Source organism: Vidua macroura, chromosome 10 (genome assembly GCF_024509145.1).
Source record: "Vidua macroura isolate BioBank_ID:100142 chromosome 10, ASM2450914v1, whole genome shotgun sequence".
In the NCBI taxonomy this organism is placed as follows: domain Eukaryota; kingdom Metazoa; phylum Chordata; class Aves; order Passeriformes; family Viduidae; genus Vidua; species Vidua macroura.
In genome coordinates this window covers 1,401,054-1,426,228 of record NC_071580.1, presented here as the reverse complement: position 1 = coordinate 1,426,228, position 25,175 = coordinate 1,401,054, and the positions used below count along the sequence as shown (strand labels likewise).

Sequence of the window (25,175 nt, the reverse complement as noted above, 5' to 3'; positions counted from 1 at the left end):
TTCTTGTGGCTAATTAAAAACTCCAGGGAAGAAACTCTGAATATTTCATTTACTATTCTAAAAATTAGTGTTTTCCTCATGGAACGTGCAATAGTTACATAAAATATTGTCAAATAAACCAGACCAGAAAGAGAGAAACAACAAAATCTGGATATTAAAAAAAAAAATACATAAAGCAACAGAAGTACTTAATTATTACATTTCAAAATGTGTTCTGACTGTTCTGATCAGCTGATGATGCTGAGCACAGCCTGCTTGGTGTCAGTGCTCATTTAAATGGGGAATAAAGGTGAATTATGATGTGATTTCTACATAGCTAGGCTTTGTTTAAAAAAGGACCTCACAGAACTTTCTTCCAAGCTCTGCTTTTTGTTTAAAACACAAAAGAACCTCACAAAGCCACGGCTAAACCAGGAAATTGTGACAGGTTCCTTCCTCTGCAGCAGCAGCTCTTATGGACCACACTCACCTGCATTTCCAGACCTGAGGGCAAGAATTAAAACGAAAACTGAATTATTTCCATCGCTGAGAATATCGCCCAAACCAGGCAGTTGAGGCATTCCAAAAAGAAATTCCCAAAATAAACCAGTACCTGTTGTGTCACTCAAACCCTTCCACAATTCTGTCCCCACAACTCTGGGAAGATTCACACCATCACCATTAACACCGTCCTGGGGATGTTGGAGGGGAGGGAACAGGAATATAATGGGATTTTAGACCTGAAATGTGTAACTTGCATTGAGTTACCAATGTACTAACCAAGGGAAATGTGCCTGACACCCCTCTGGGAGTCACTGCTGTCCCCAGGTGTTACTGCTGTGTATTTGTATATTTTTACTGATGTATTTCTCATGTTTCTCCCTCACTTCATGGTTCCTGCTGCTGACCAAGCTCCAAATCTCTGGCATTTCTCTTCTGGATACTCCGGGATGCTGCAGAGGGCAAAGAGCTCCATCCCAGCCAGCCCTTCCCTGTCCCCATCACCTGGGGCTCACCAAGTGACTGCAGGCCACTGGGGTGCCACCATCCCCTGGGAGAGCTTAAAAACCATCCCCTGGGAGAGCTTAAAAACCATCCCCTGGGAGAGCTTAAAAACCATCCCCTGGGAGAGCTTAAAAACCATCCCCTGGGAGAGCTTAAAAACCATCCCCTGGGAGAGCTTCAAACCATCCCCTGGGAGAGCTTCAAACCATCCCCTGGGGGAGCTTTCAAACCATCCCCTGGGAGAGCTTCAAACCATCCCCTGGGGGAGCTTTCAAACCATCCCCTGGGGGAGCTTCAAACCATCCCCTGGCCCAGCTGAAACCATCCCAAGCATCCTTCAGCCCAGAGCTGGGACTCCCCACAAACCCCATGGTTTGTTTCCCCACCTTCACCTCCCCACCAGGAGCGATGCTCCAAGCAAGGCCAAGACTTCAGTGGATTATTCAGAGAATTCCATCTTTTCACCCAGCTGAAGGGAGGGAACACCCCAGAATTCAGGTATTTTAGAGCCACCAGAATGCTCCAGCTCTGGCTTTATCCTGCTGCCTGATCCACAACACTCACATTTCCAATGCTCCTTTCAGCCAAGGGCTGAGGAACAACCCATCCTCCCACCATCACCTTCTGAGGAAGTGGGTACCATTTTCACTGAAAGTCTAATTTAATTTAATTTCCCATTTTCCATATTATATGGATGTAATTAAAAGAGCAGTTTCACTCTAAAATGCATTTCCTAGTTCTGATAATCTACTGAGCAATTTCCATCACAACATATTTGATGGGACTCTGTAAAATAAAATTCCTAATGAATAAGAAAGGCTATTTCTATTTTACATCATTCTTCTGTATTGAATATTTGCTTACAGAGTAATCAAAATACTACCCTTAGAAAAGTCCCACAATTAAACCAGTTTGTAAAAAATTGAAACAATTCTGCAGCGCTCCTCAAGGATTTGTTTTTATTTTAGCTTACACTGCCACAATTCATTTGCTTTAATCCTTTATCTGTTATTTGAACCAATATCTGTTATTTGAACCAATATCTCATGAATACATGACATTTTGGTTGTTTTCCAATTCATAACTCTTCTTAATCAACCTTACACTTTAACCACAATAATTGTTTGGGTTCTGCATTAATATAAAATCCCTCAAAGCCCATTTTTTGCACTGCTGACCTTTCTTTTCTCAGGCTGCAGTCTGCTGCCCGTGTGGCTCCTGTAGCTCACAGTGCCCTGCAGATGGTTGTGATTACACCCAGCACCTTCCCAGGCACTCTCCAAACGGGATCTCACGTTCAGCCCGACAGAGCTGGGGAGATAAAACCCCCCCAGGCTGATTCTGCCCTCTCCAAGCAGGAGAGGTTTTCCCCTCTCCGCTTGCAGAGGGGGAGCCACGACGTTTCCAATGGAATTCCTGCTGACCCAACGCAGATCTGGGATTATTCCTGCTGCTCAGAGATGTCCTGGGATAGCAGAGCTGGGGAATGGATGTCCCCAGCTCCCAAACCCTGCAAGCAGCAGGTTTTGCTGCTCCTGGCTGCCTCTCAGGGAATGGATGACCCCTAAAACCCTGCAAGCAGCAGGCTTTGCTGCTCCTGGCTGCCTCTCAGGGAATGGAAGACCCCTAAAACCCTGCAAGCAGCAGGCTTTGCTGCTCCTGGCTGCCTCTCAGGGAATGGATGCCCCCTAAAACCCTGCAAGCAGCAGGTTTTGCTGCTCCTGGCTGCCTCTCAGGGAATGGATGACCCCTAAAACCCTGCAAGCAGCAGGTTTTGCTGCTCCTGGCTGCCTCTCAGGGAATGGAAGACCCCAACTCCCAAACCCTGCAAGCAGCAGGCTTTGCTGCTCCTGGCTGCCTCTCAGGGAATGGATGACCCCAACTCCCAAACCCTGCAAGCAGCAGGCTTTGCTGCTCCTGGCTGCCTCTCAGGGAATGGATGCCCCCTAAAACCCTGCAAGCAGCAGGCTTTGCTGCTCCTGGCTGCCTCTCAGGGAATGGATGACCCCTAAAACCCTGCAAGCAGCAGGCTTTGCTGCTCCTGGCTGCCTCTCAGGGAATGGAAGACCCCTAAAACCCTGCAAGCAGCAGGCTTTGCTGCTCCTGGCTGCCTCTCAGGGAATGGATGACCCCTAAAACCCTGCAAGCAGCAGGTTTTGCTGCTCCTGGCTGCCTCTCCCAGCGCTCAGCCCCGGCTCCTCGGACGTGCCCTGCCTCATCCCGGGGTACAAACTTCCACTTGGGAAGCACTGGGGAGCTGCTGGGGCTGAAATGCTGGGAGCTGGCTCAAGGGACTGGAGGAAGGTGCTGCAGCTGAACATATGGCACTGCACTGAAGCTGCTGAAGGGGCTCTGGGAAGGAGCTCTGGATTCCCGGGAAGCTGATGTGCCGAAAGAAGGGCGGCGATGAAAGCACACCCGGCCCGACAGAAATCCAAACACAGCCACAGACACAATTATTTTACTAATTGCTAATGAATACAGTCAAGTGGCTTCAAAAAGCCAAACTTTGCTTGGACTACTTCGGGTTTTGACCTCTGCAGGAGCAAATGCATTTCAAACTGGAGCCCACCAAAACTGATTAACGGCGCCAGCCAAGGCCAGCACGGAGCAGGAGCTTTTTTCCATCTATCACATGGCCCCGAGGACAGTTAAATGAACCTTAAAATGGCTACAAACAGCTCAATGACTACACAGAGTCCTGCCAATTAGAAATAATTAGGCAGTCATTTTGGTGGTAAGTCTTTTTAAGTGCATACATAATGATGCAATGATGCTTATTAGCGAGCTCATACGAGCTCTGCTCAAACAGCCTGGAATAATTATGCAACTATCACAAAGCCTTGCACATCTCTGTACTTCACCTTAATGCATTTAAAAATCCACTTCATTACCTCCAGTAATTAATCCTCCATTAATTGCAGGAAAAGCCCAGTTTACCGTGCTTCGTTTCTAATTATCTTATAAATAGTTATGGTTCTAATTAATGTGTTCATTAAGCTGAATATCTTTCTCAAAGCCATGCTCAGAGCAAAGGTTCTGCTTTTGAGAGAAAAAGCCTAACTAGCCATAAGGTGAGGCCATTTTGGTTGTATTTGCTTTTATTTTAGTATATTCAACCTCCTAATTGGCATTTAAAATCTAATTTGGAAGAACTTCAAGAAGACTATATAGGAGAAAAATAGGAAAAGGCCTTGCTTTTTTTTTTCACCCATTCTCCAATCAAGAAGCTCAGAGCTTTAACAGGAAAACTTTTAGCATCTCTTTTTGATATAGACTGGGAACAGCTTTCCAGTGCTGTGCCACAGATTAATTTAAATTCTATCACAATTCACTTTATCCCTGCATGCTTCCATGGAAGAGAACCAAAAATCATGGAGGAAAAATAGATATCTAAGAGTTTATACAGACTTAAAAATAATAAACCCACGCTGCTGGCCTTGCCTTCATTTCTAGGATATAAATCTGTGGCCCAGAATTTACATCAGTTATTTGAGCTGAGTGTGACCTGACCCTTTAAATTCATTGAGAGGTTGCCTTCCTAGGAGATATGGATATGATGCAATAAAAAACACAACTGGAAAATATCTTACAATAATACCCATGGATAAGGAAACTCCCCATTGAAACACATTTCCCAGGATTTTGGGGCTTTGCATGTAAGAATTTTGCAGAAAACTTAGACTCAAAATAAAATTCTACAAGAGAACAATCAAAACATTTTAGTTATAGTTACAAGGTATAGATACTAAATTCCCATCTCTTTCTAGATTTCAGTTTTTAAATATACATTATCTACCTAACACACTTGTCTTCAGTTACACCAGGCAAAAACAAATCCAAGTTTTCCCATCTTTTTATTGCCCTCACCCATATTTAACATTAAATATTTTGTTCAGAGCATTATTCATACTCTATTTTAACAGCAAAAGGACAAAAGCTCTGCACATGCCTGCAATTATCCCATTTCTTTTGGGAACCTTTTCTTCCTAGAACATCCCAGCTCAGGAAAATCTGGAATCACTGAAGTCAAGTGCAGCTTTGCCATGGCTGAGGTTTGATGCCAAGAAAGCTGCACCAGGAGCAGATGAATTATCAGCTCTACATCTTGCCCTGGAATTTTTGGGAGCCTCAGAGTTGGAAACTGGGAAAATGTAAAGCTCAGGAGTTGAGATGTGGGAGGAGAAGCAGCAGCACAAAGGATGAGAGGACAGCCAGGGAGTGGCAGATAGCAGAGCTTTAATCAGATTAATCATGAACTCACCCCCAGAGCACACTTTGGGCATGGCACCAACCTGGATCCCACAGGAAAATGGATTTTTATGGGATAAGGTTTGTGACAAAGGTCCCCAAAGCCTGCCTGCATACAGCCACGTCCTGCTAGGGAGCAACGCCTGGAATGCCAGGAAAAACTAACAGCAAAGGATTCCAGGGCATGGATGCTGGGCTTCTAGAGAATCAGGGGATGTTTTGGGTTGGGAGGGACCTTAAAGCTCATCCACATCCATGGCAGGGCCACCTCCCACTGCCCCAGGTGCTCCCAGCCTGGCCCTGGGCACTGCCAGGGATCCAGGGGCAGCCACAGCTGCTCTGGGAATCCATCCCAGCCTCTCCTCACCCTCCCAGGGAGGAATTCCTTCCCAAAATCCCATCCAGCCCTGCCCTCTGGCACTGGGAATTCACTCCCCCTTGCTCTATCACTCCACACAACCTCTCCATATCATTTCTTTGGCAGAAATCCACTTTTTTTTTTTTTTTTGCCTTCACCATTTTAACCAGATTCTGTTCTTGCTATACATTATCAGAATTAGAAAGAGTGAAAGATGGGAATAAAAAGTAAAATTTTACTCATGAATTCTACTATTTAGTGTTTCACAGTGGGAAAATCACTCCTAGAAATGAACCCTGGAAAGAGCAACAATGTACAGAGCAAAGAGGGTCTTGGATTACCAGGGCATCCTTAAGCATCTGCTTTTGCAGGGCTGCCTCGAGAAACACGAGCTCTGCAGCAAAGAAAAAACAGATTCTATTTCATGGCCAGAGCTTTGGTAGCAGAGAAAAAAAGAGAATTAAAAAAAAAAAAAGTTAAAATACATAGTGGTTTAGAATGCAGGCACAGTGAAATCAAAAAGGCAACTCCCCACTAAGGGGAGTTCCTTTTCCAAACAGAAAACTGAGGCACTAAAAAACCCCAACAACCTGCAAAGACACCTTTTTCCAAAGGGAGGAATGAGAGGTTCTAGAGCACTGATGAGCTCTGCTTTAAACACACTGTGTGTGCCCAACACCTGGGCTGCACAAAAAACCAACTTTGCACAGAATCAGACTCGAGCCTGAGCTCCAAATGAACAGCACTTATGCATTCAGAGCTTCTTTAAGGCTCCTTTTTTTGGTTTTATCCCAATGAAAAGCATCAAAGCAGCTGTCACTCGCAGCTCTGTGGCTTTATTGATGACTGGAGGGCCCTTGGCATTGCCTTGTGAAGTTTAATTTCCCAAAGTGGTCAATTAAGGGTGGGCAATGAGCTCGGCAGTGCCTGCTGCCCCAGGATATCTCCACTGCTCCTGCTCCACCTCTGGGCCTTTCCTGGGCAGCCACGGACACAAACTGATCATTCCTCCTGAAAAAGTCACTTATTGCAACAAAAAAAAAAAAGATATTTTTAGAGGCTGGTGCTAATACAACCTGGAAGGCAACAAGATCCTAAATAAAAACTGCAGGGTTGGATTTATTGGGGGAAAAATCAACATGAGCTGACATTACCATCAGCAGGATCACACTCAGTAATGTCAATTCCACCTTCCTGCCCCAAGCTTTTATTTGAAGTTTCATGAAAGAAATGCTGCAATATCTTAATTAGATCTATTTGCTAATGGACCAAAGGCTTAAAACTTTCCCAGCAGTAAAAAGACAGAGGAACATGTAATATTTACACTGATTCCTCACATAATTGCACCTGAGTGGTTTAACTTGAGGAGCAAGGACAAGGGAAAAAAAAAAACATGCTAAGCTGCAGATCAATACTTGAAAGGAATGGCAACTCCAGTGGCTACAACCAGGCAAAAAATTAAAGCAATCTTAAGAATTAATGACAAGAATAAAATTACAGAAGCATGGAATGGCTTGGAATTTCAAAAGCAATGTTCTAATTAAACAGCACCGCTTGATTTCTGCCAGGACTCCTGTCTGCTTCTCTTTGGAAAGCTCCTCCTTTGGCATTTCCAGAGGGTTTTGCCAGCTGCAGAGGGCACTGCCCTGTCCTGCAGAGGAGAAGGGCCCTGGCTGTCCCTGTCCCCCAGCCCAGAAGCCTTCCCTTTGTCCCCCCTTGTCCTCTCCCTGACCAGCCAGGGCTCAGGCCCACGGCCACACCTCTGCTCCCACCTGGAACATCACCAGCTTTAATGCCACAGCTGCAGCAGCCTGAAATTCACACCTCAACACCCCTAAAAACCAGTCTAACTCCACACCACTACAGTGGATCTTTGCCCACCACTGGAGACACCCCATTCTTTTTTTTTTTTTTTAAACCAATCTCTCCTTTACATCCTCCTGTTCCCCCATAAACTCTCCAGGCCCATCACAATTTTACTCTTTGTTTATCTTCTGTCCACTCAAAGCATCCATCCCTTTTAATTTCCTCTCTCCTCAAAAGCTTTATTTTCCTTCCAGGCCAATGCTGTTTGAGGAAATCCCTCCTCAAGTTTTCATAGTGAAGCCCCTGCTCTGTAATCCATGAAAAGCTCTCCACCAGCATGTGCTGAGCAGGACAGACAGACACAAAATCACTACAAATTGTGTCTTGATCCACTAGTTCTTATCAGCTGTGAGGTCTGATAAGGTTTTAATGTGGAAAGACTCCAGCACTTTAATCCCACACTAAAATAACTGCATGGAAAAAAGGAGATGAACTGAAGACAGGTACCAGTAACACAAATCAAAAAGCATTCAGTGTTATCATCTTTAAAAAGTCTTACAAACTGTGCAGAATCAACCCCTCGATAAAATATATAACAGCAATTTTTTAAAGAAGGGATTAAAAAGGAAAATTCCCAAAGACCCCAAAAAACCAGAATCAGTGGGGTTTTACTATCAGTTATTTAATGACTCTTTTCACACTGCACTTGAGGACCCTGGTTTTAAACAGCACAAATTAACTGCTAAACACAAAGAACTCTGCCAGGCTGGGAGGGCTGCACCCAGGTTAATTCCAGTTCACACTGCTGGGATGATGGCAGCTGCTTTTGCATCCCCAAACCTATTGCAAAGCCAGCCCTGAGCAGCAGCTCCCCTGCCCCTGGATGCAATAACCTGCTCATTCTGCAACCCTGAGTTAATTAGACTGGAGGAATGGTAAAGAAATAAAATGTAAAACCTGATCCAACACCTCCTTCAGCCACACTGCCAAGGATCAGCTCCCCAGGCAGGATTACTTCCCACATAATCTTTTTTTCTTCTTCAATATGTACAGATGCACTTGCTGGTTTTGTGTTTTTTTTTTTTTTTTTTTTTAAGCTGAAGTGCATTAAAGATATTTTAAGGCAGCAGTTTGCAGTTTAACACGATGGGAAAAGCCAAAGACATTTGGCAGACAATAAAGCAAACTTGCATATTCACAGGCAGTTCCAGGATTGGCTGAAATCAGGGAATAAAGGTCAACATTTTTTGGTTAATTCTACTTCAAGCTCCGTGAATTAGAAGATTTGTGCTGCAAGTCCTGCTGCAGAGTATTGTGTATGTGATTAACTGGCAGCACAATCGCAGGGGAAGCTCTCCCAATATTCCCAGGGCTCCATCCAGCCCAGGATCCTGCAGGAGCCCAGCTCCTGCACGCCACAGCAGCAGAATATTCTAATAAGGACTCTCCTAATCTTCACCCAGCAATAATTTCAAGATGATATTATTATTCTCATTTCCTTGAATAATATCCATACTCCAGGGCCATTTTCCTTCTCATATTCAATATCGGGCATGCTCCTATCAAGATTCCTTTCTTCATATCCTGTCACGGTATCAATCACTGCCTGCTGTCCACTCAATCCACTTTTGATTTATCAGCCGCCGTCTTCCTGGACTCCATAACTCGACCCAAACCATTTTAGCAAGACAGTGACAAATAACACCCAGGATCACATCAACCTGTTCCACTTAGTAAACTAAGGAACAGGAACTGTGACATCCCTCCATAAGTATTCCCTGCTATTCCCCAGCCTGATGTATATTAATGAGGAGCTGCTATTTGAAATGCTCCTTCCACATCAGCATCTAATATGATCAAATTAGGAAATGGGATGATTTATTAAATTCTGTGGAGCTGAAATATTCCTTCCCAGCTCTGGATGCGTGGCTGCAGAGAGGGAGCTGTTGCTTCCAATTTTTCCACAGGAGGATGTGCCTGCGCTTCGCAGACGAATTATTGGCTTTAAAAAGATTGTGAGGAGGCGAAATGTTATTAAGCAAATGCTCAGTAAAACAAACTAAATCGGTTTTAAAATTCCTAATTTAATGTAAATCTTGGTTGTTTCTGCTGAAATTCAGTTTGTGATCTTATTAAGTCGTATTTGCATTGTACTCCCTCACTGGAGGACAGCTTGGAATTTATAGCATTACTGGGAAGCTCCACTTTTTTGACTTCAAAAATGCATCTAAAATGGAATAATTATAATATGCACAAGTTTTCTTATCTTCTCCAATCAAACACAACCACCACTGGGAACCTTCACTTCTTTCACCCTAAAAACTATCTAAAAACAGCCAACACATGCACAAGTTTCTTTAGCTTCTCAAATAAAACAACTATTACTGGGAAGCTCTACTTTGTTAACTCTAAAAATGCATCTAAAATAGGATAATCATAATGTGCACAAGTTTCTTTAGCTTCTCAAATAAACCACAACTATTACTGGGAAGCTCCACTTTTTTGACTTCAAAAATGCATCTAAAATGGAATAATTATAATATGCACAAGTTTTCTTATCTTCTCCAATCAAACACAACCACCACTGGGAACCTTCACTTCTTTCACCCTAAAAACTGTATCTAAAATAAAACAGCCAACACATGCACAAGTTTCTTTAGCTTCTCAAATAAAACAACTATTACTGGGAAGCTCTACTTTGTTAACTCTAAAAATGCATCTAAAATAGGATAATTATAATGTGCACAAGTTTCTTTAGCTTCTCAAATGAACCACAACTATTATTGGGAAGCTCCACTTTTTTAACTCTAAAAATGCATCTAAAATAGGATAATCATAATATGCACAAGTTTTCTTATTTTCTCAAAAAAAGTACAAGCAATACAGGGAAGTCCCACTTCTTTCACCCTAAAAATGCAACTAAAATATGCACAAGTTTTCTTATTTCCTCCAATAAAGTACAAGAAATCAGGTTAGGTTACAAACAACACCTATTTAAAATATCTTGCAGATGTCATTATAAAAATCCAACTTTTCAAAATAAAACTTGATCTATCTCAGCGTTTTGCACTGCTGGAGATCTGTAAATCACCTGCTCAAATGAAACACCTGTGTTGGAGGAGTTATTAAAAAAAATACATTACTTTTAACACCACCTTCGCTACCTTGAAAAACAAATTAAAAGAGGATTGTGGGGAGAAAAGATGTTCCAGGGTGCAGAATCTGTGCCACCTGCATGATTTACACCAAAAACAATTCCAGGCATTTAAAGACACCGTGGAACAGACCTGAACTTCCTACAGGAAGGTAATTTTCCAGAGGCAGACTCCTAATAAATAAAATAAAACTTACAAATGGTATTTTCTGGGCTCCTAAAGGGGGATAATGCTCCGAGGGTGCAAACCCAGGGCTGATCTCTCCTTTTCCAGGTGGGACAGCAGCTTTTCCTCCCTCCCTGGCAATGCAGAAGGTGGAGATGCCCAGGAATATTCCCCTGGATAACCCATTCCTCCCCACAGGAACACCAGGGGCTTCCTGAGCTCCTCTGGATCATTTTTTAATTATTTACAAGTGGTTTCTTCAGGATTTACCTTGAAAAACCATGGGAAAAAGAAGCTGTCCCACTCTGAACAAAAACAAAACAAACAAAAAACAAACAAACAAAAAAAAAACCAAAAAAAAAAGCAAATAAAAAAAAAAACAAAAAAAAAAACAAAAAAAAAACAAAAAAAACACACCCCCAAAAAAACAAAAAAAAAAAAAACCAAAAAAAAATAGGAATTGCAGCTGGAGTTCATGAGAATTCCATGGCAGCACTATAAATACACACATTTTCCAGGACAAACATTCCAGGTGTGCACAGGCAGAGATGGGGAGCCCTCAATCCTGAACCACCTTTTTTCACCATTTTTATTTGGAGGTTTATTTTTTTTCTACCCCTCCATCACATTGCCTCTCTCCCCCACAACCTCTTTTCCAGCCTGAGGAATCCTAAACTCCTTGGAAAGCTGGTGAGCCCCTGGGTTGAGTGATTTTGAGGCAGAAAAGGGATTATTTGGCATCACTGCAAGAGACAAGCAGGGCAGGCACAGGCCTGGAGTAGCAGCTTTGTGCTAAACCAAGATTTAACTCTCCAAAATCAGATTAATGCAGAGCTGCTCAGTGCCACACTACAGCAGAGTGGGGGAAAATTACAATAAAGGATGGAATGTGTCCTGTTGGGTTTAACTTTAAGCTTTTGGGATGCTATCTATCCATATTTCCCCTCTGTGGGAGTGAACAGCATTTAAAGGAATGTGCAGCTCTACCCCTCTAGTGCTGCACACTCAACACATGAAATGTTTGATACAGCAAATATTTAACACATAAAATACCTGATATATGAAACACCTGATACATCAATTATTTAATACATCAAGTATTTGATGCATTTTCGAGTAGTAGCCAGGTTTTTCAAGTTTTTAGGCACCTAATTTTCATATATTATAACCATGATTAAAATCAAATCCCTTGGAAAAGATGGCCACTAAACCACAGCTAGTGAGAGCTGCAATTTATATTTATTGTATATTATTTTACGACCATTAAACCATGGCTAATGAGGTCTGTAATTTATTATATATTGTTTTATGATAATAAAAAACATTTTAAATCAGTTTATCACATTTCCTAACACTGAGTATGTGAAAACCCTTCCCTTTCACCTCGTTCTTCTGACATTTCTGTGGGTTCAAACTGATTTTCTTAGCAAAAAAAAAAAAATGGACATTCACAGGAATACCTGCACAGCTCTGATGGAGAGGGTACTCCAAGAGAGGTCAGGCAGTTTAATTTCTAAATTTATTTCTAACTCTAAATAATCAAATTTCTACTACAAAGGCACTGCAGCAATAAAGGGTCCAAGCAACTCAACAATGAGCAGCTGGGAATAAGTCATGGCACAGCACAAAGAGGAGAAAAGGGAATATTCACATCTTTCAACAACAATTTGTCAACATTTAGAGGCAACAGCTCTCCTGGTTTGGACATGGAAACCAAAGGTTTAACAAATTCTCAGTGCAGGCTCACAAAATCACCTGGCTGAAGATTTTCAATGTGTACCCAAACAGCTTTGATCTGCCTGAGCCACTCAATAATTAATCTCAAATCAATAGAAAATGCTAATGGGAAACCTGGTACCCAGGGTAAACTTCAGTTAAACCTCTTAATTGAAAAATACACACAAACACAGCCTGAGCATCTTTTAATTAAAGAAGAAAAGCAGATTTTATAATACCTCTTGTAACTTCTGATTAGGATTTAAATATTTAAATTGTGAAATATTCGTTTGTCACAAACCATTGCACGCAAACTTCCACTGTGGACATCCTTAAATATTAATAAAAGATTGCATAACTAAAGACTCATCCTTTTCCAAGAGGATCACAGGTGAGAAAATCAGTTTATTCTGAACTTCAGGGAGCCAATGTTATGTGTGGGAATTATGGAAAGCAGGAACCAAGGAAAAAAATCCACGAGACATATTCAAATAATTGTATGACACCAAGAGCCCCTATTTATGTTTTTTTTTTTGCTTGAATCAAATGCAAAATAAATATCTTATATTCAGAACTGTTTCACCAGGGTAACTGAAAGATTTAGTGTGTGGCAAGCACCCCAGAGACCCCAAATGAGGAATTTCCAGGGATGTGTGGTTTAAACCATCACCTGCAGCCGTTATTCCCATTTCTGCCACGCTCAGTAATTATGGCAGGATTTCCCCAGGAATGTTTTTCCAGTAAAAAACCACTGTTTTTTTGTTTTTTTGTTTTTTTTTTTTTTTTCCTAGGGGAGACTCTTACCTCCTGGTTCTGCTCTTTGACCTGGACCTTTGGGACCTGTAGGATTTGCCTCTGCCCCTGGAGCGGCTGCGCTTCCTCCTGGAGCCGTAGGAAGAGCTGCTGCTGGATCTGTGTCTGCACCTGCAACAGAGCAGGGGTGAGCCCCAAAACCCCAAAGACAGCAACACAGCCCCAAGGATTCCTCAGAAAACACAGCCAGGGGTGAACCCCAAAAACAGCAACACAGCCCCAAGGATTCCTCAGAAAACACAGCCAGGGGTGAACCCCAAAAACAGCAACACAGCCCCAAGGATTCCTCAGAAAACACAGCCAGGGGTGAACCCCAAAAACAGCAACACAGCCCCAAGGATTCCTCAGAAAACACAGCCAGGGGTAGACCCCAAAAACAGCAACACAGCCCCAAGGATTCCTGAGAAAACACAGCCAGGGGTAAACCCCAAAAACAGCAACACAGCCCCAAGGATTCCTCAGAAAACACAGCCAGGGGTAGACCCCAAAAACAGGGACAAACCCCCATGGATTCCTGCAAAAACACAGCCGGGGTGAGGCTGAACTGCCCAAAAACAGCAACACAACCCCAAGGATTCCTCAGAAAACACAGCCAGGAGTGAGGCTGAATTGCCCAAAAATCCCCAAAAACAGGAACACAGCCCCAAGGATTCCTCAGAAAACACAGCCAGGGGTGAGGCTGAACTGCCCCAAAACCCCAAAAACAGCAACACAGCCCCAAGGATTCCTGAGAAAACACAGCCAGGGGTAGACCCCAAAAACAGCAACACAGCCCCAAGGATTCCTCAGAAAACACAGCCAGGGGTGAGGCTGAACTGCCCCAAACCCCAAAAACAGAGACAAACCCCCAAGGATTCCTGAGCAAACACAGCCAGGGGGAGCATGGCACTACCCAAAACCCCCAAAGTACAGGGACAAACCCCCAAGGATTCCTCAGAAAACACAGCCAGAGGGAACATGGCACTGCCCAAAAACCCCAAACAAGGCTGAGAAAACAGAGCCAGGGCTGAGTATGGCACTGCCCAAAAACAGGGACAAACCCCCAGCAACCACTGAGAAAACACAGCCAGGGTGAGGCTGGCACTGCCCCCAAAAATAGGGACAAACCCCCAAGGATTCCTGCAAAAACACAGCCAGGGGTGAGGCTGGCACTGCCCCCAAAAACAGGGACAAACCCCCAAGGATTCCTGCAAAAACACAGCCAGGGGTGAGGCTGGCACTGCCCAAAAAAACCCAAAAAGCAGGAACAAACCCCCAACAATTCCTGAGAAACATGCACAGACTTGGGGGGTTTATAGGGTGCTCCAGAAGCCTCAAATCCCACTATTCCCCTATAACAAGTAACTCACACACACAGGGCCACTGCTGCCCTAAAGAGCTGAGCCTCCAAAATCCACATCCCAGACAAAAAAAAAGGAAGTCTGGGTGGGGTGCTTAACTACTATTAGTAGTAATCAGTTACTCAGTGTTAATTTATTTCATTTGAGTTCATTTAAGGGCAGTTCCCTCCTGAGTCCAATCAGGAATCAAAAGGGTCTCTTCATTTTCCCCTCCCTCCCAGTTTTGTCTATTCAAAGAATAAATTCTTCTACACCAAGTAGAAAGGTGAAAGAAAAGATATTAAACCCAAAATCCAAATCTTAACACTTCCTCCTCAATCTCCCTAACAGTTAACAGATTAGCAATTACAATCCTCCCCATTTTTGGCCTTTACATGTGATTAATATTAAAATGTAAAAATATATTATATTATATTATATTATATTATATTATATTATATTATATTATATTATATTATATTATATTATATTATATTATATTATATTATATGTTATATATTGTATTATATTAAATTATATTATATTAATAATATTATATTATGCTATATTATATTATATTGTATTATATTATACTATAAATTATACTATAAATTATATTATAATGTTATGTTTTACTATTATATTATATTATATTATATTAATTATGCTATATTATGCTATATTGTATTATATTATATTATATTATACATTATATTATATTATAAATTATGCTATAAATTATATTATAATGTTATGTTTTACTATTATATTATATTATATTATATATTGTACTATATTAAATTATATTAAGTATATTATATTATATTATATTATATTATATTATATTATATTATATTATATTATATTATATTATATATTGTATTATATTAAATTATAGTACATTATATTAATTATATTATGCTATATTATATTATATTGTATTATATTATACATTATATTATAAGTTATACTATAAATTATATTATAATGTTATGTTTTACTATTATATTATATTATATTATATTATATTATATTATATTCCAACTTGCATATATAAAATATAAACAATGGAACTCAGGATGTGCTTGGTGACTCTCCAGCACGAGGGAAAGGGGCTGCAGGAGCTGGAATGCTGGACAGGACACAGAGGTCAGTGCTGAAGAACAGGGCTGCTCCTGGAAAGGGAATGGGGCTGGGAATGGGAATTCCAGAACCTGCTGCCTTTGGTTCCTGAGGGTCGGGATAAAGCCAGCGTGGAGCAGGGCAGGATCCCAAAAGCAGAGCCCTGCAAGCTCGGGGGGCCCTGCAGCCCCGGCCCCTCCGCGTTCCCTGCAGCTGGGCTGGACCCAGGGTGCTCAGGGCTGGCCCCAGAGCCCAGGCACGCTGCCCTGGCCCTGGGGAGGCTGGAGATCCCAGCAGGAGCAGGAGAAAGGGCTGGGAATGAAGCCCTGGGGAGGCTGGAGATCCCAGCAGGAGCAGGAGAAAGGGCTGGGAATGAAGCCCTGGGGAGGCTGGAGATCCCAGCAGGAGCAGGAGAAAGGGCTGGGAATGAAGCCCTGGGGAGGCTGGAGATCCCAGCAGGAGCAGGAGAAAGGGCTGGGAATGAAGCCCTGAGGAGGCTGGAGATCCCAGCAGGAGCAGGAGAAAGGGCTGGGAATGAAGCCCTGAGGAGGCTGGAGATCCCAGCAGGAGCAGGAGAAAGGGCTGGGAATGAAGCCCTGGGGAGGCTGGAGATCCCAGCAGGAGCAGGAGAAAGGGCTGGGAATGAAGCCCTGAGGAGGCTGGAGATCCCAGCAGGAGCAGGAGAAAGGGCTGGGAATGAAGCCCTGGGGAGGCTGGAGATCCCAGCAGGAGCAGGAGAAAGGGCTGGGAATGAAGCCCTGAGGTGCCTCCTCAGCACACCCTGCAGCCACTCCAGAAAGGTCTGGCAGGAGCCGTTTCCTCCTGCACTCCCAGCTGGACACCAGGAGAGTTCTCCAGCTCCACCTCCCAGCACAAGGCAGGCTGAGACATCCAGGATGGAGGCACAGCAATGCTGCAGGGCTGGATTCCCTCTGGAGCCAGGCTGGGAGAGCTGGGGGTGCTCACCTGGAGAGGAGAAGCTCCAGGGAGAGCTCAGAGCCCTGCCAGGACCTGAAGGGGTCCAGGAGAGCTGGAGAGGGACAGGGGATGGAAGGACAGGACACAGGGAATGGCTCCCACTGCCAGAGGGCAGGCATGGATGGGATATTGGGAGAGAATTCCTGGCTGGGATGGGAATTCCAGAGCAGCCACAGCTGCTCTGGAATTCCCATCCCAGCCAGGAATTCTGTCTGGATCCCTGGCAGTGCCCAAGGCCAGGCTGGATGAGCTTGGAACACCCTGGGGCAGAGGGATGTGTCCCTGCTGGGAGAAGAAAGGAAGAGTTATTTTACCTCCTGGGGTTTCCCTGGTTTAAAGCAGGAGTTCCCTTTGGATCTGCACATTCCCTGCTCTCTTCTCCTGGGGGGAAGGAGGTGTGGGCACTTCTGGTCATGGTGGTGGCTTTGGGGTTTTACTTTTGACACAGTGAAAACAGCTTCACCTCTCTTAGGGCTCAGAACAACCTGCGCCTTAAAATCCCAACCCACGGGCTCCAAACCCTTGCAGCTTCCTGCTGGAAAGAGCTCAGCTTCCAAGAACGCCTCCAAATGCACCTTTTCTCATAGGAATGGGACCAGGACGGGAGATCCCGGGAGCGCGACCTGGACCTGGATTTGCGGCCCGACTTTTTGCGGCTGTGGGCGCGGCTGTCCGAGGAGCTGCTGGAGGAGGAGCGCCGCCGGTGCTTCTTCTTCCTGCGGCTCCTGCCCTCCTCCTCCGTGTCCGAGGAGCGCCGGCCCATCTCCGACCTGCGCAGAACCCAGACATGCCCAGCTGTGACACAGAAAATCAAACCACGCCGTTCCCTCTCCTCCTGTCCCCTGGCAGCACAGCCCGACCCATCCCGGCTGTCCCCTCCTGGCAGGAGCTGTGCAGAGCCACCAGGTCCCCCCTGAGCTCATTTCCTCCAGGCTGAGCCCCTTCCCAGCTCCCCCAGCCCCGATCCTTTCTCTGCTCCTCCTCTTCCCAGCACAGACGGGTCCAACTCGCTCAGCTCCTCCATCCTCGCACCTTTGGGCAGCGCCTCCTGATGCACCGGGGAGCGCCTGGAGCGGAGCAAAGGGGAAATTCACCATTAAGGACACAGAAACTCCTCCCGAGCACCGCCCGGAGCCGCGGGGCTCAAGGGAACATCCTCGCGGAGAACGGCCCGCCCCGGACGCGGCACCTTCGCCGAGCGCACGCAGATCCAGCAGCGGCCAGCAGGGCCAGGCCCGCGAGCACCGGCATTTCCCCGGGGCTCCCGGAGCTCGCTCACCGCCACCGCCACCAGCAGCTCCAGGGACTCCTTCCCCGGGGCCAAACCCTGCGCACCGCGGCTCCTCCGGCAGCCGGGATCCCCCCCGCGCCCCGTGCGGGCCCTGCCGGGGCTGTGCCCCCGCGCCGCCCGCGCCGCCCGCACCGGAGGCCGCGCGGCCGCTGCGCACACCCGGCCCTGCAGCGGCCGCACATCGCCCTGCCGTGTCCCCCACACTGGGGCCGTGTCCCTGTGTCCCCAGTGTCCCCAGTGTCCCCCCCGTGTCCCCCCTGTCCCCCGTACCTGGCGGAGCCGCCGCGGCCCCGGTTCGAGCCCAGCGCCTTCCGGGGCGGCGGGCAGGCAGCGCCAATCCACCGCCGAGCGCGGCCAGGCGGCCACAGCGAGCGCCGAACCATCGATGCGGCGCGCCGGCGAGCGCCCACGCGGGACGGGCGGGGGTCGGGACGGGGTCGGGACGGGGTCGGGACGGGGTCGGGACGAGGTCCCGCTGCCCACGGGGCTGCAGAGCCCACGGAGCGCTGTCCGCACCGTGCCCGACACGGTGACCGACGCGGCGACCCACGGGCGCACGGCGTGACACGCCGCGGGTGACGGGCAGGAGGGGGAGCGTGGGTGGTCCCGGGGTCGGGGTCCCGCTGCCCACGGAGGGTGCCGAACCCACGGAGCGCTGTCCACACCGTGCCCGACACGGCCACCAACGCGGCGACCCGCGTGCGCGCGGCGTGTCCACGCCGCGGGTGACCGGGACCGCGGGGGGACAGCGGCACGGAGCGGTTTTCGTTCCGTCCCGGAGAGTTAAAGGAGGGTCGGGGTTTTCTGGCACCGAGAGCCGCCCCCGCGGGGCGGAGGGCAGCGCTCCACGCGCGGCGTGGGCACCGCGGCCGCGCCCGGGCGCGGGTGGGCACGGACCGAGCCGGGACCCACCGGGCCGGGCGGAGCCTCCGCCGGGCAACGACCAGAAATACAAGAGAACGATCGAACCGCTTCGCCGAATTCGATTTTCCCTACCGAATTCGGTTCGTTCAACGCGAGCTCCCGAGCGCGCCCGCTCCCCCGCCACGGGAACGGCGGAACGCGCGTGGCGATCAACGAAATGTCAGGGCGGAGGGGCCGGGGAGGCTCGCCCGGCCGGTCGGCAGCCTCGGCGGGGTCGGTCACACCGAACCCCACCGGTGCCCGGTGCCCCGGGGATCGAAAACGCCCCGCGGGAGCGGCTCCCGGGCGGCGCGACCGGACCGGGACTCGCCGCCTGTCGCGACAGGGGCGCGTGTGACCGGCTCGGGATAAACCCCGACGGCACGCCGGGTACCGAAGGAGCCCCGGTAAATGAGCGCTCCGTTATGTGCAGTCATCGCCCCAAAGGTCAATGAAAAATCGATACGCAGGCAAGAGTTAAACAATTCTGAATAATTTATTAGGATTTAGCGAAGGTGGGAAAGAGGCGAGTTCCGTCGGCAAAAGTGCTCCGCGGCGGGACTGAAAAAAACAAAGGGGAACAATATTAGCGGTATCGGCGTGTTTGGCTCTCATCTGTCGCCTCGATGCGCGCCCGCTCCTTCCGCGGCCGCGTCCCTCGCTGTCATTCATCCCCTCGGTTTTTCGGGGCCTTCGGGCGCCCACGGAGGAACTTTTGCGGCTCCCGCGGGGGCCGGGGCCGCTCCGGTTCGCCGTGCCCGGGGCTGCGGGGCTGACCCGACCCACGCGGGGCGGTGCGCGGAGCCTGCGCGTCCCCGCCGCCCCCCCCCCGCGCGTCCCGGTGGCCACTCCCCCGCCGCCCCGGCCCCTCTCCGCGCCGCGCTCGCCCGGGACCTCGCGCACGGTCCCGCGCCTAATTAAATTAATTAGGGCGCAGCGCGCGGCGGGCGGGCGACGCCGTGGCCGCAGTGCCCCGCGGCGGGCGGGCGACCGGCGAGGACGGGAGGAAGGAAGGGAGGAAGGAAGGGGTCCATTCAGAGCTCCGAGGGGAGGTAATTCGCCGGGAACGAGGGGCCGGCTTTGCAAAGTATAAATAGTGCCACTTCAATCGCGGCGTCGCTATCAGACCCCGGGAGCCCTGCACGTCGGGCGGCACGGCCCGGCCCGGCTCGGCACGGCCCGGGGCGCCGCCGCCTCCCCGCCCCGTGGATGCCCGCCCGGGGAGCCGGGGCAGCGCGCCCCTGAGCCATGGAGGAGCTGACGGCGTTTGTCTCCAAGTCGTTTGATCCCAAAGCCAAGGAGAAGAAGGAGCTCATCACCTACCGCGAGGTGCTGGAGAGCGGGCCCCTGCGCGGCGGCGGCGGCGGCCCGCGGGAGCCCGGCGGGGCGGCGGCGGAGCCGGGCCGGGAGGACACGGGCAGCCCCGCGGCGCGGCCGGCCGGGCGCTCCCCGCCGCGGGAGCCCGACGCCGCCGCCGAGAGAGCGGCCGAGGCGGCCACCCCCAAGCTCAGCGACGGTAACGGCGGCACCGCGGGCTCCCCCTTCTCCCGTTCCCTTTCCCCTTCCCCCGCTTTCCCCGTCGGGGTCGGTACGCGCGGAGCGGCCCGCGGACGGGGGCTGGCGGGGAGGCTGCGCCCGGCGGTGATGGGCGGCTGCCCGGGCTCTGCCAGCCGCGGGAGATCGGCGGCCGGCCTCGAAGTTTTTAGATTAAAATATTTAAACCCGGATTTAACTTGCTCAGAACGCGATCTGTGTTCCCGTTCGGCATCCCACGGGAAGCCGCGCCGCCAACGAAAGCCCGGCCCCGCGGGCCCGTTCGTTCCCCCGCGGCTCCGCGGACCCGCGTGGGGCCGGGCCGCGCTGCCCACGCTCAGCCCCGCGGCTTCCAGCGGCTCCGCCCGCGGGTGTTCCGCGCGGTACCGCGGGGCCGGCACCGGGGCCGCCCGCCGCCCTCGGCCGCTGCGGGAAGCGGCCGGGCCCGTGCCCGTGGCTGCGGGGACCCGCGGCTCGCTGCCGCCCTTTTGTTCGGACCGGCGGGGCGCCCGGAGCATCCCCGATCGGATGCCTGCAATAAGGCGATCGGTGCGGCGGGACCGGGCCGTGCCGGCCGGGCGGCCCCGGGGGCGGAGGGGGGGAGGTCGGTGCGCGGGCCCCGCGCTCCGGCCCGGGGCGCGTCTCCGGCCGAGAATTGACCGAGGACAAACGGATCCCGGGGGGCGCGGGGCGCGGAGCGGCCGCGGCGGCCGGCGGAGGCTCCCGGGACCTGTTGCTGCGCATCCCCCGGGGGCGCGGCGGGGCCGGAGGGGAGGGCTCGGTGCGGACCCCGTTCTCCCCGGCAGCGGTAACCGGAGCCAGCGGCGGAGCCCGGAACGGCAGCGGCCGAGGCGGCCTAGCGCGGCCCGGGCGCGCAGGCCCCGCTCCCGGCCGCCCCGGCCCCGGGGGGCTCCCGCCCGCATCCCCCCGGCCGCCGGGAGCGGCGGGAGCGGAGCGAGCCCCGGTGCCCCCGGCCCCGCCGCGCCGGCCCCGCCGCTCTGACTGCTGTGTCGTGCCCAGTGTCCCCAGAGCTGAAGGAGCGCAAGGAGGATGCGAAAGCGATGGAAGACGAAGGGCAGACGAAAATCAAGCAGAGGAGGAGCCGGACGAATTTCACCCTGGAGCAGCTGAACGAGCTGGAAAGGCTTTTCGACGAGACCCACTACCCGGACGCGTTCATGCGGGAGGAGCTGAGCCAGCGGCTGGGGCTCTCCGAGGCCAGGGTGCAGGTAGCCGGGGCTGCGTGGGTGCGGGTGCTCGGGGGAACGGGCAGCTCGGGAAGAGCCGGGGAGACGATGGGGACGAGCCCCATCCTTGTGTGAGGGAGAGGAGGCAGCTCGCCGGCTCCCAACTTCCTCCGGCAAATCTGCCAGCGGCCTCGCAGGGTTTTGCCTGCCCGGGATTTGTGTCCCCGTCCCTTCGTTCTGCCGTGGTTTATCCCCGCTCCGCCGTTATTCCATCCCTGCCTCGGCAGCCGCTCCCGGGGCTGGCGGGGGCTGCGCTGCCCGGCTCATCCATGGACACCGATTCCCGTCATGGATGTCGCGACCATGAGCTGATTTAGACCCCGCCAAGTGAAACAATGATCGGTGTCTTTTCGGCCCCGTTTCGCCTCGTAGTTCTTAAATGTTGAAACGGCACGAAAACTGAGCGAGGTGCTTTGTTCGTGTTTATGAAATACAGAAAGTCTGGGCTTAACCCGAGATATTTTGAGCTTTCTGCCCTCCCGGGAAGCCGCGGCTTCTCTGGGTTTAACCTGCTCTTTGCACCCTCCCGAAGTTTTTTTCCAAACGGGTTCGTGGGCTGCTTTCTGCGAGTTTTGTCGGGATGAGCTGAGGAGCGGGGAGGAAGGGCATCCCTCAAATGAGAACAAATGTAGCTGCTCCGGTGTATTTCCGTTCTGAAAATAAAAGAAGAGAAAATGATGGTCATTATTTGCTGGAACACATGGAGAAGTTTTAGGCCCCGAACATCTGCAGCTGGTGGAAAGTATCGCTGTAACAGATACTCCCCCTCAATCTTTGTGCTCGCAGGCACCATCTGCACCCAAGTATGCGCTCGGTCCTTGGGGGGTTTCCCTGCATCGTGTAAGGTTGTGAGGACAGAGGCAGAGCCGGCACGGGGAACGGAAAAACTCAAAACGAGCAGCTTTTGTCAGAGCCTGAACCGCAAAAAAAAAAAAAAAAAAAAAAAAAAATTAAAATAAAAAAATAAAAGTCTTCATTTTCCCTCTCTTCTCCCCCTCCTTTTTTTTTTTTTTTTTGTTGCTTCTTTTTTTTTTTTTTTTTTTTTTTTTTTTTTTTTTTTTTTTTTTTGCTGGCTGCTCGGTTGGTTTTTGGTTGGTTGGTTTTTAATTGTGTTTGTTCGTGGTTTTTTTAATTTATCTCTTATTTCTGTTCACCAAAGCCTAACAAAACCAAGGCAAAAAGTTGTTGGCTGTGGAAAATGGAGCAGGGAGGTGCTCGACAAAGGAGGCGGCGGCGGCGCATAATCCGCGCTCCCATGATGCCAAATCGCAGGGTGCATAATAACTTTTGGAGATTTACATAGATTAAACCCATTCCCTAGAAATCCTCCCGGAAAAAAACCGCTTTTCAATAATATTTCGCCTCGTATCTGCTCTAATTTGTAAATGACGGAAGGCGCGTTTGTTTCCACGGGAGGCTGAGGGCGAACGTGGCTCTTGGGCAGATTTTCCTTGGCTGGAGAAAATGACAGGGCGGGAGGAATTCCCGTTTATATTCGTCTCTTAAAGTTAGACCTCAAAAAAAAATGCAATTTTTATATTTTTTTTCATTTTTTTTCTGGCGCGGGGAAAGGTTTCCTTGGCCGGTGTGGCTGCTGGGATGCGCTGCAGAGCCCTGGGTTAAAACGGGGATCTTTTAAGACCGGCTCTCCCCCTTCCCCTCCCTCCTTTCCCAAAGGCAGCAGAACTCCAGGCTGGGAATTTATTTTAACGATTCCATTTCCAATATTAAAAGTACGTTCTCGTCTAACGGGGCAGCCTCTTCGGTGCAGGCAAATTAGATTATTATGATAATGAGATAATTATTCCGCTTCCGTGCTATACTCCAGTGAACAGAGAAATTCGAAACTTCTTCGTAGCGAAGCTTTTAGGACTGCAATTCTCCTCCACCCCCCCCACAAAACAGAAGACAAAAAGTCATAAACGCCTGTTGTTGTTGAGTTTTTCTGTAAGATAAAGCTAATTAATTTATTTATTAATGAGCACGAGCTTCTTCAGGCCATTACCGCCCGTTAGCAAGAGCGAGTTCAGCCTGTTGGGAGTCCGGTGCGGAAAGAGGAACCCGGGGCTCGGGAAATCATTTCTCTGGGGCGTGCACGCCGCGTTTTGGCAAATTTCGGGGGGTTTGGACCCTTTCCCTTTTGCCTTTCGGAGCTGGGGCGCGGGGGCTGCCCGGCCGGGGCGGGGAGCGGAGCGCACCCGCTGCTCTTTGTCTGCGGCCTCGGGGGCTTTTTAATCATTCTTGTCGCTCTTAATCGCTGCTGTTGGTTATCCTGGGCGGGTTTCTCGGGGCGCGGCCGTGACCCCGCGTCCCGCCGGCCTCTCCCCGCAGGTTTGGTTCCAGAACCGCCGGGCCAAGTGCCGCAAGCAGGAGAACCAGCTGCACAAAGGTAGCGGGGGCGGGGGCGCGCCGCGGGCACGCGCGGGGGGCTCCGGCCGCGGCCCCCCGGCGCTGACCGCTCCGTGCCCCCGGCCCAGGGGTGCTGATCGGGGCCGCCACGCAGTTCGAGGCCTGCCGGGTGGCTCCCTACGTGAACGTGGGCGCGCTGAGGATGCCCTTCCAGCAGGCAAGTGCGCTCGGGGCGGGTGGCGAGGTGACCGCGCGGCCCCCGGGTGGGGTGGGGTGGGTGGGGGGGGGTGACACGGGCCGCCCTCCGCTTGTCGCCCGCAGGTGCAGGCGCAGCTGCAGCTGGACAGCGCCGTGGCCCACGCTCACCATCACCTGCACCCGCACCTGGCCCACGCCCCCTACATGATGTTCCCCGCGCCGCCCTTCGGGCTCCCGCTGGCCACCCTGGCCGAGTCCGCCTCCGCCGCCTCCGTGGTGGCCGCCGCCGCCGCCGCCAAGACCACCAGCAAGAATTCCAGCATCGCCGACCTCCGCCTGAAGGCCAAGAAACACGCCGCCGCCCTGGGGCTGTGACCGCGCTGCTGCTGCTTTATTATTATTTTTTTTTTTCTTTCAAAAAAAAAAAAAGGGGGGGGGAAAAAAGGAAAAAAAAAAAGAGTTAAAAAAGGAAAAAGGAAAGAAACGAGGGAGAGGAGAAACGGACGGGAGATATATACTTATTTAAGGAATTAGAGGACGCGCAGCTGGGAAGTTCACAGGTTTTGAAACTGACCTTTTTCTGCGAAGTTCACTTTAATACAAGAAATTTGATAAGAGAGGCGGGCCTCCTTTCACGTTGCATCAGGTACTTGAGTTTAACAACCACGTCTGGAATAGCGACAAAAAAAAGAAAAAAAAAAGAAAAAAAAAAAAAAGAAGAAGAAAGACTACGACGAACAGAAAAAAAAAAAAGGGAAAAAAAAAAAAAAGACAATGATTTCTCTGCGAATTTCTAATGGGAAACTGTCCGGGATACTTCCTCCAGCAGCATTCCGGGTTGCATGTATTTGTATTTCATTGATGGAGTCCTTTGATTCACTTGCACTTCACCCTCATCTTTAGTAGAAAAAAAAAAAACAAAACCGAGACAACCACAAAAGCAAACAAACAAACGTGGCTGGGTTCTTTCTCCTTTAATCTTGGAGG

General features: G+C 49.8%; 2 protein-coding genes across 2 annotated transcripts in view; one reads left to right on the top strand and one right to left on the bottom strand.

Annotated features, from left to right (window-relative positions):
• Window positions 1-19,298, bottom strand: part of RSRC1 (arginine and serine rich coiled-coil 1) — a 107,405-nt gene extending 88,107 nt beyond the window's left edge. Inside the window, exons 1-5 of the mRNA XM_053986472.1 lie at window positions 19,112-19,298; window positions 18,229-18,581; window positions 17,700-17,734; window positions 17,243-17,437; window positions 13,240-13,359 (exon numbers count right to left, since the gene is read on the bottom strand). Of these exons, the coding sequence (XP_053842447.1) occupies window positions 13,240-13,359; window positions 17,243-17,437; window positions 17,700-17,734; window positions 18,229-18,581; window positions 19,112-19,298 (890 nt within the window). The remainder of the gene's footprint in view (window positions 1-13,239; window positions 13,360-17,242; window positions 17,438-17,699; window positions 17,735-18,228; window positions 18,582-19,111) is intronic.
• Window positions 19,299-19,737: 439 nt separating this feature from the next.
• SHOX2 (short stature homeobox 2) lies at window positions 19,738-24,601 on the top strand. The gene is made up of 5 exons (XM_053986361.1): window positions 19,738-20,377; window positions 21,415-21,623; window positions 23,973-24,030; window positions 24,119-24,207; window positions 24,312-24,601. Exons 1-5 carry the CDS (start codon window positions 20,110-20,112, stop codon window positions 24,561-24,563), a joined length of 876 nt encoding a protein of 291 aa, XP_053842336.1. The 5' UTR covers window positions 19,738-20,109; the 3' UTR covers window positions 24,564-24,601.
• Window positions 24,602-25,175: the final 574 nt, after the last annotated feature.

What these genes read in the sequence shown, in the direction of transcription:
- SHOX2 (XM_053986361.1), top strand. Translation starts at nt 20,110, where the DNA reads ATGGAGGAGCTGACGGCGTTTGTCTCCAAGTCGTTTGATCCCAAAGCC. An exon ending in TCTCCGAGGCCAGGGTGCAG is followed by an intron (nt 21,624 to 23,972) that starts GTAGCCGGGGCT and finishes CTCTCCCCGCAG; the next exon opens with GTTTGGTTCCAGAACCGCCG. An exon ending in TGAGGATGCCCTTCCAGCAG is followed by an intron (nt 24,208 to 24,311) that starts GCAAGTGCGCTC and finishes TGTCGCCCGCAG; the next exon opens with GTGCAGGCGCAGCTGCAGCT.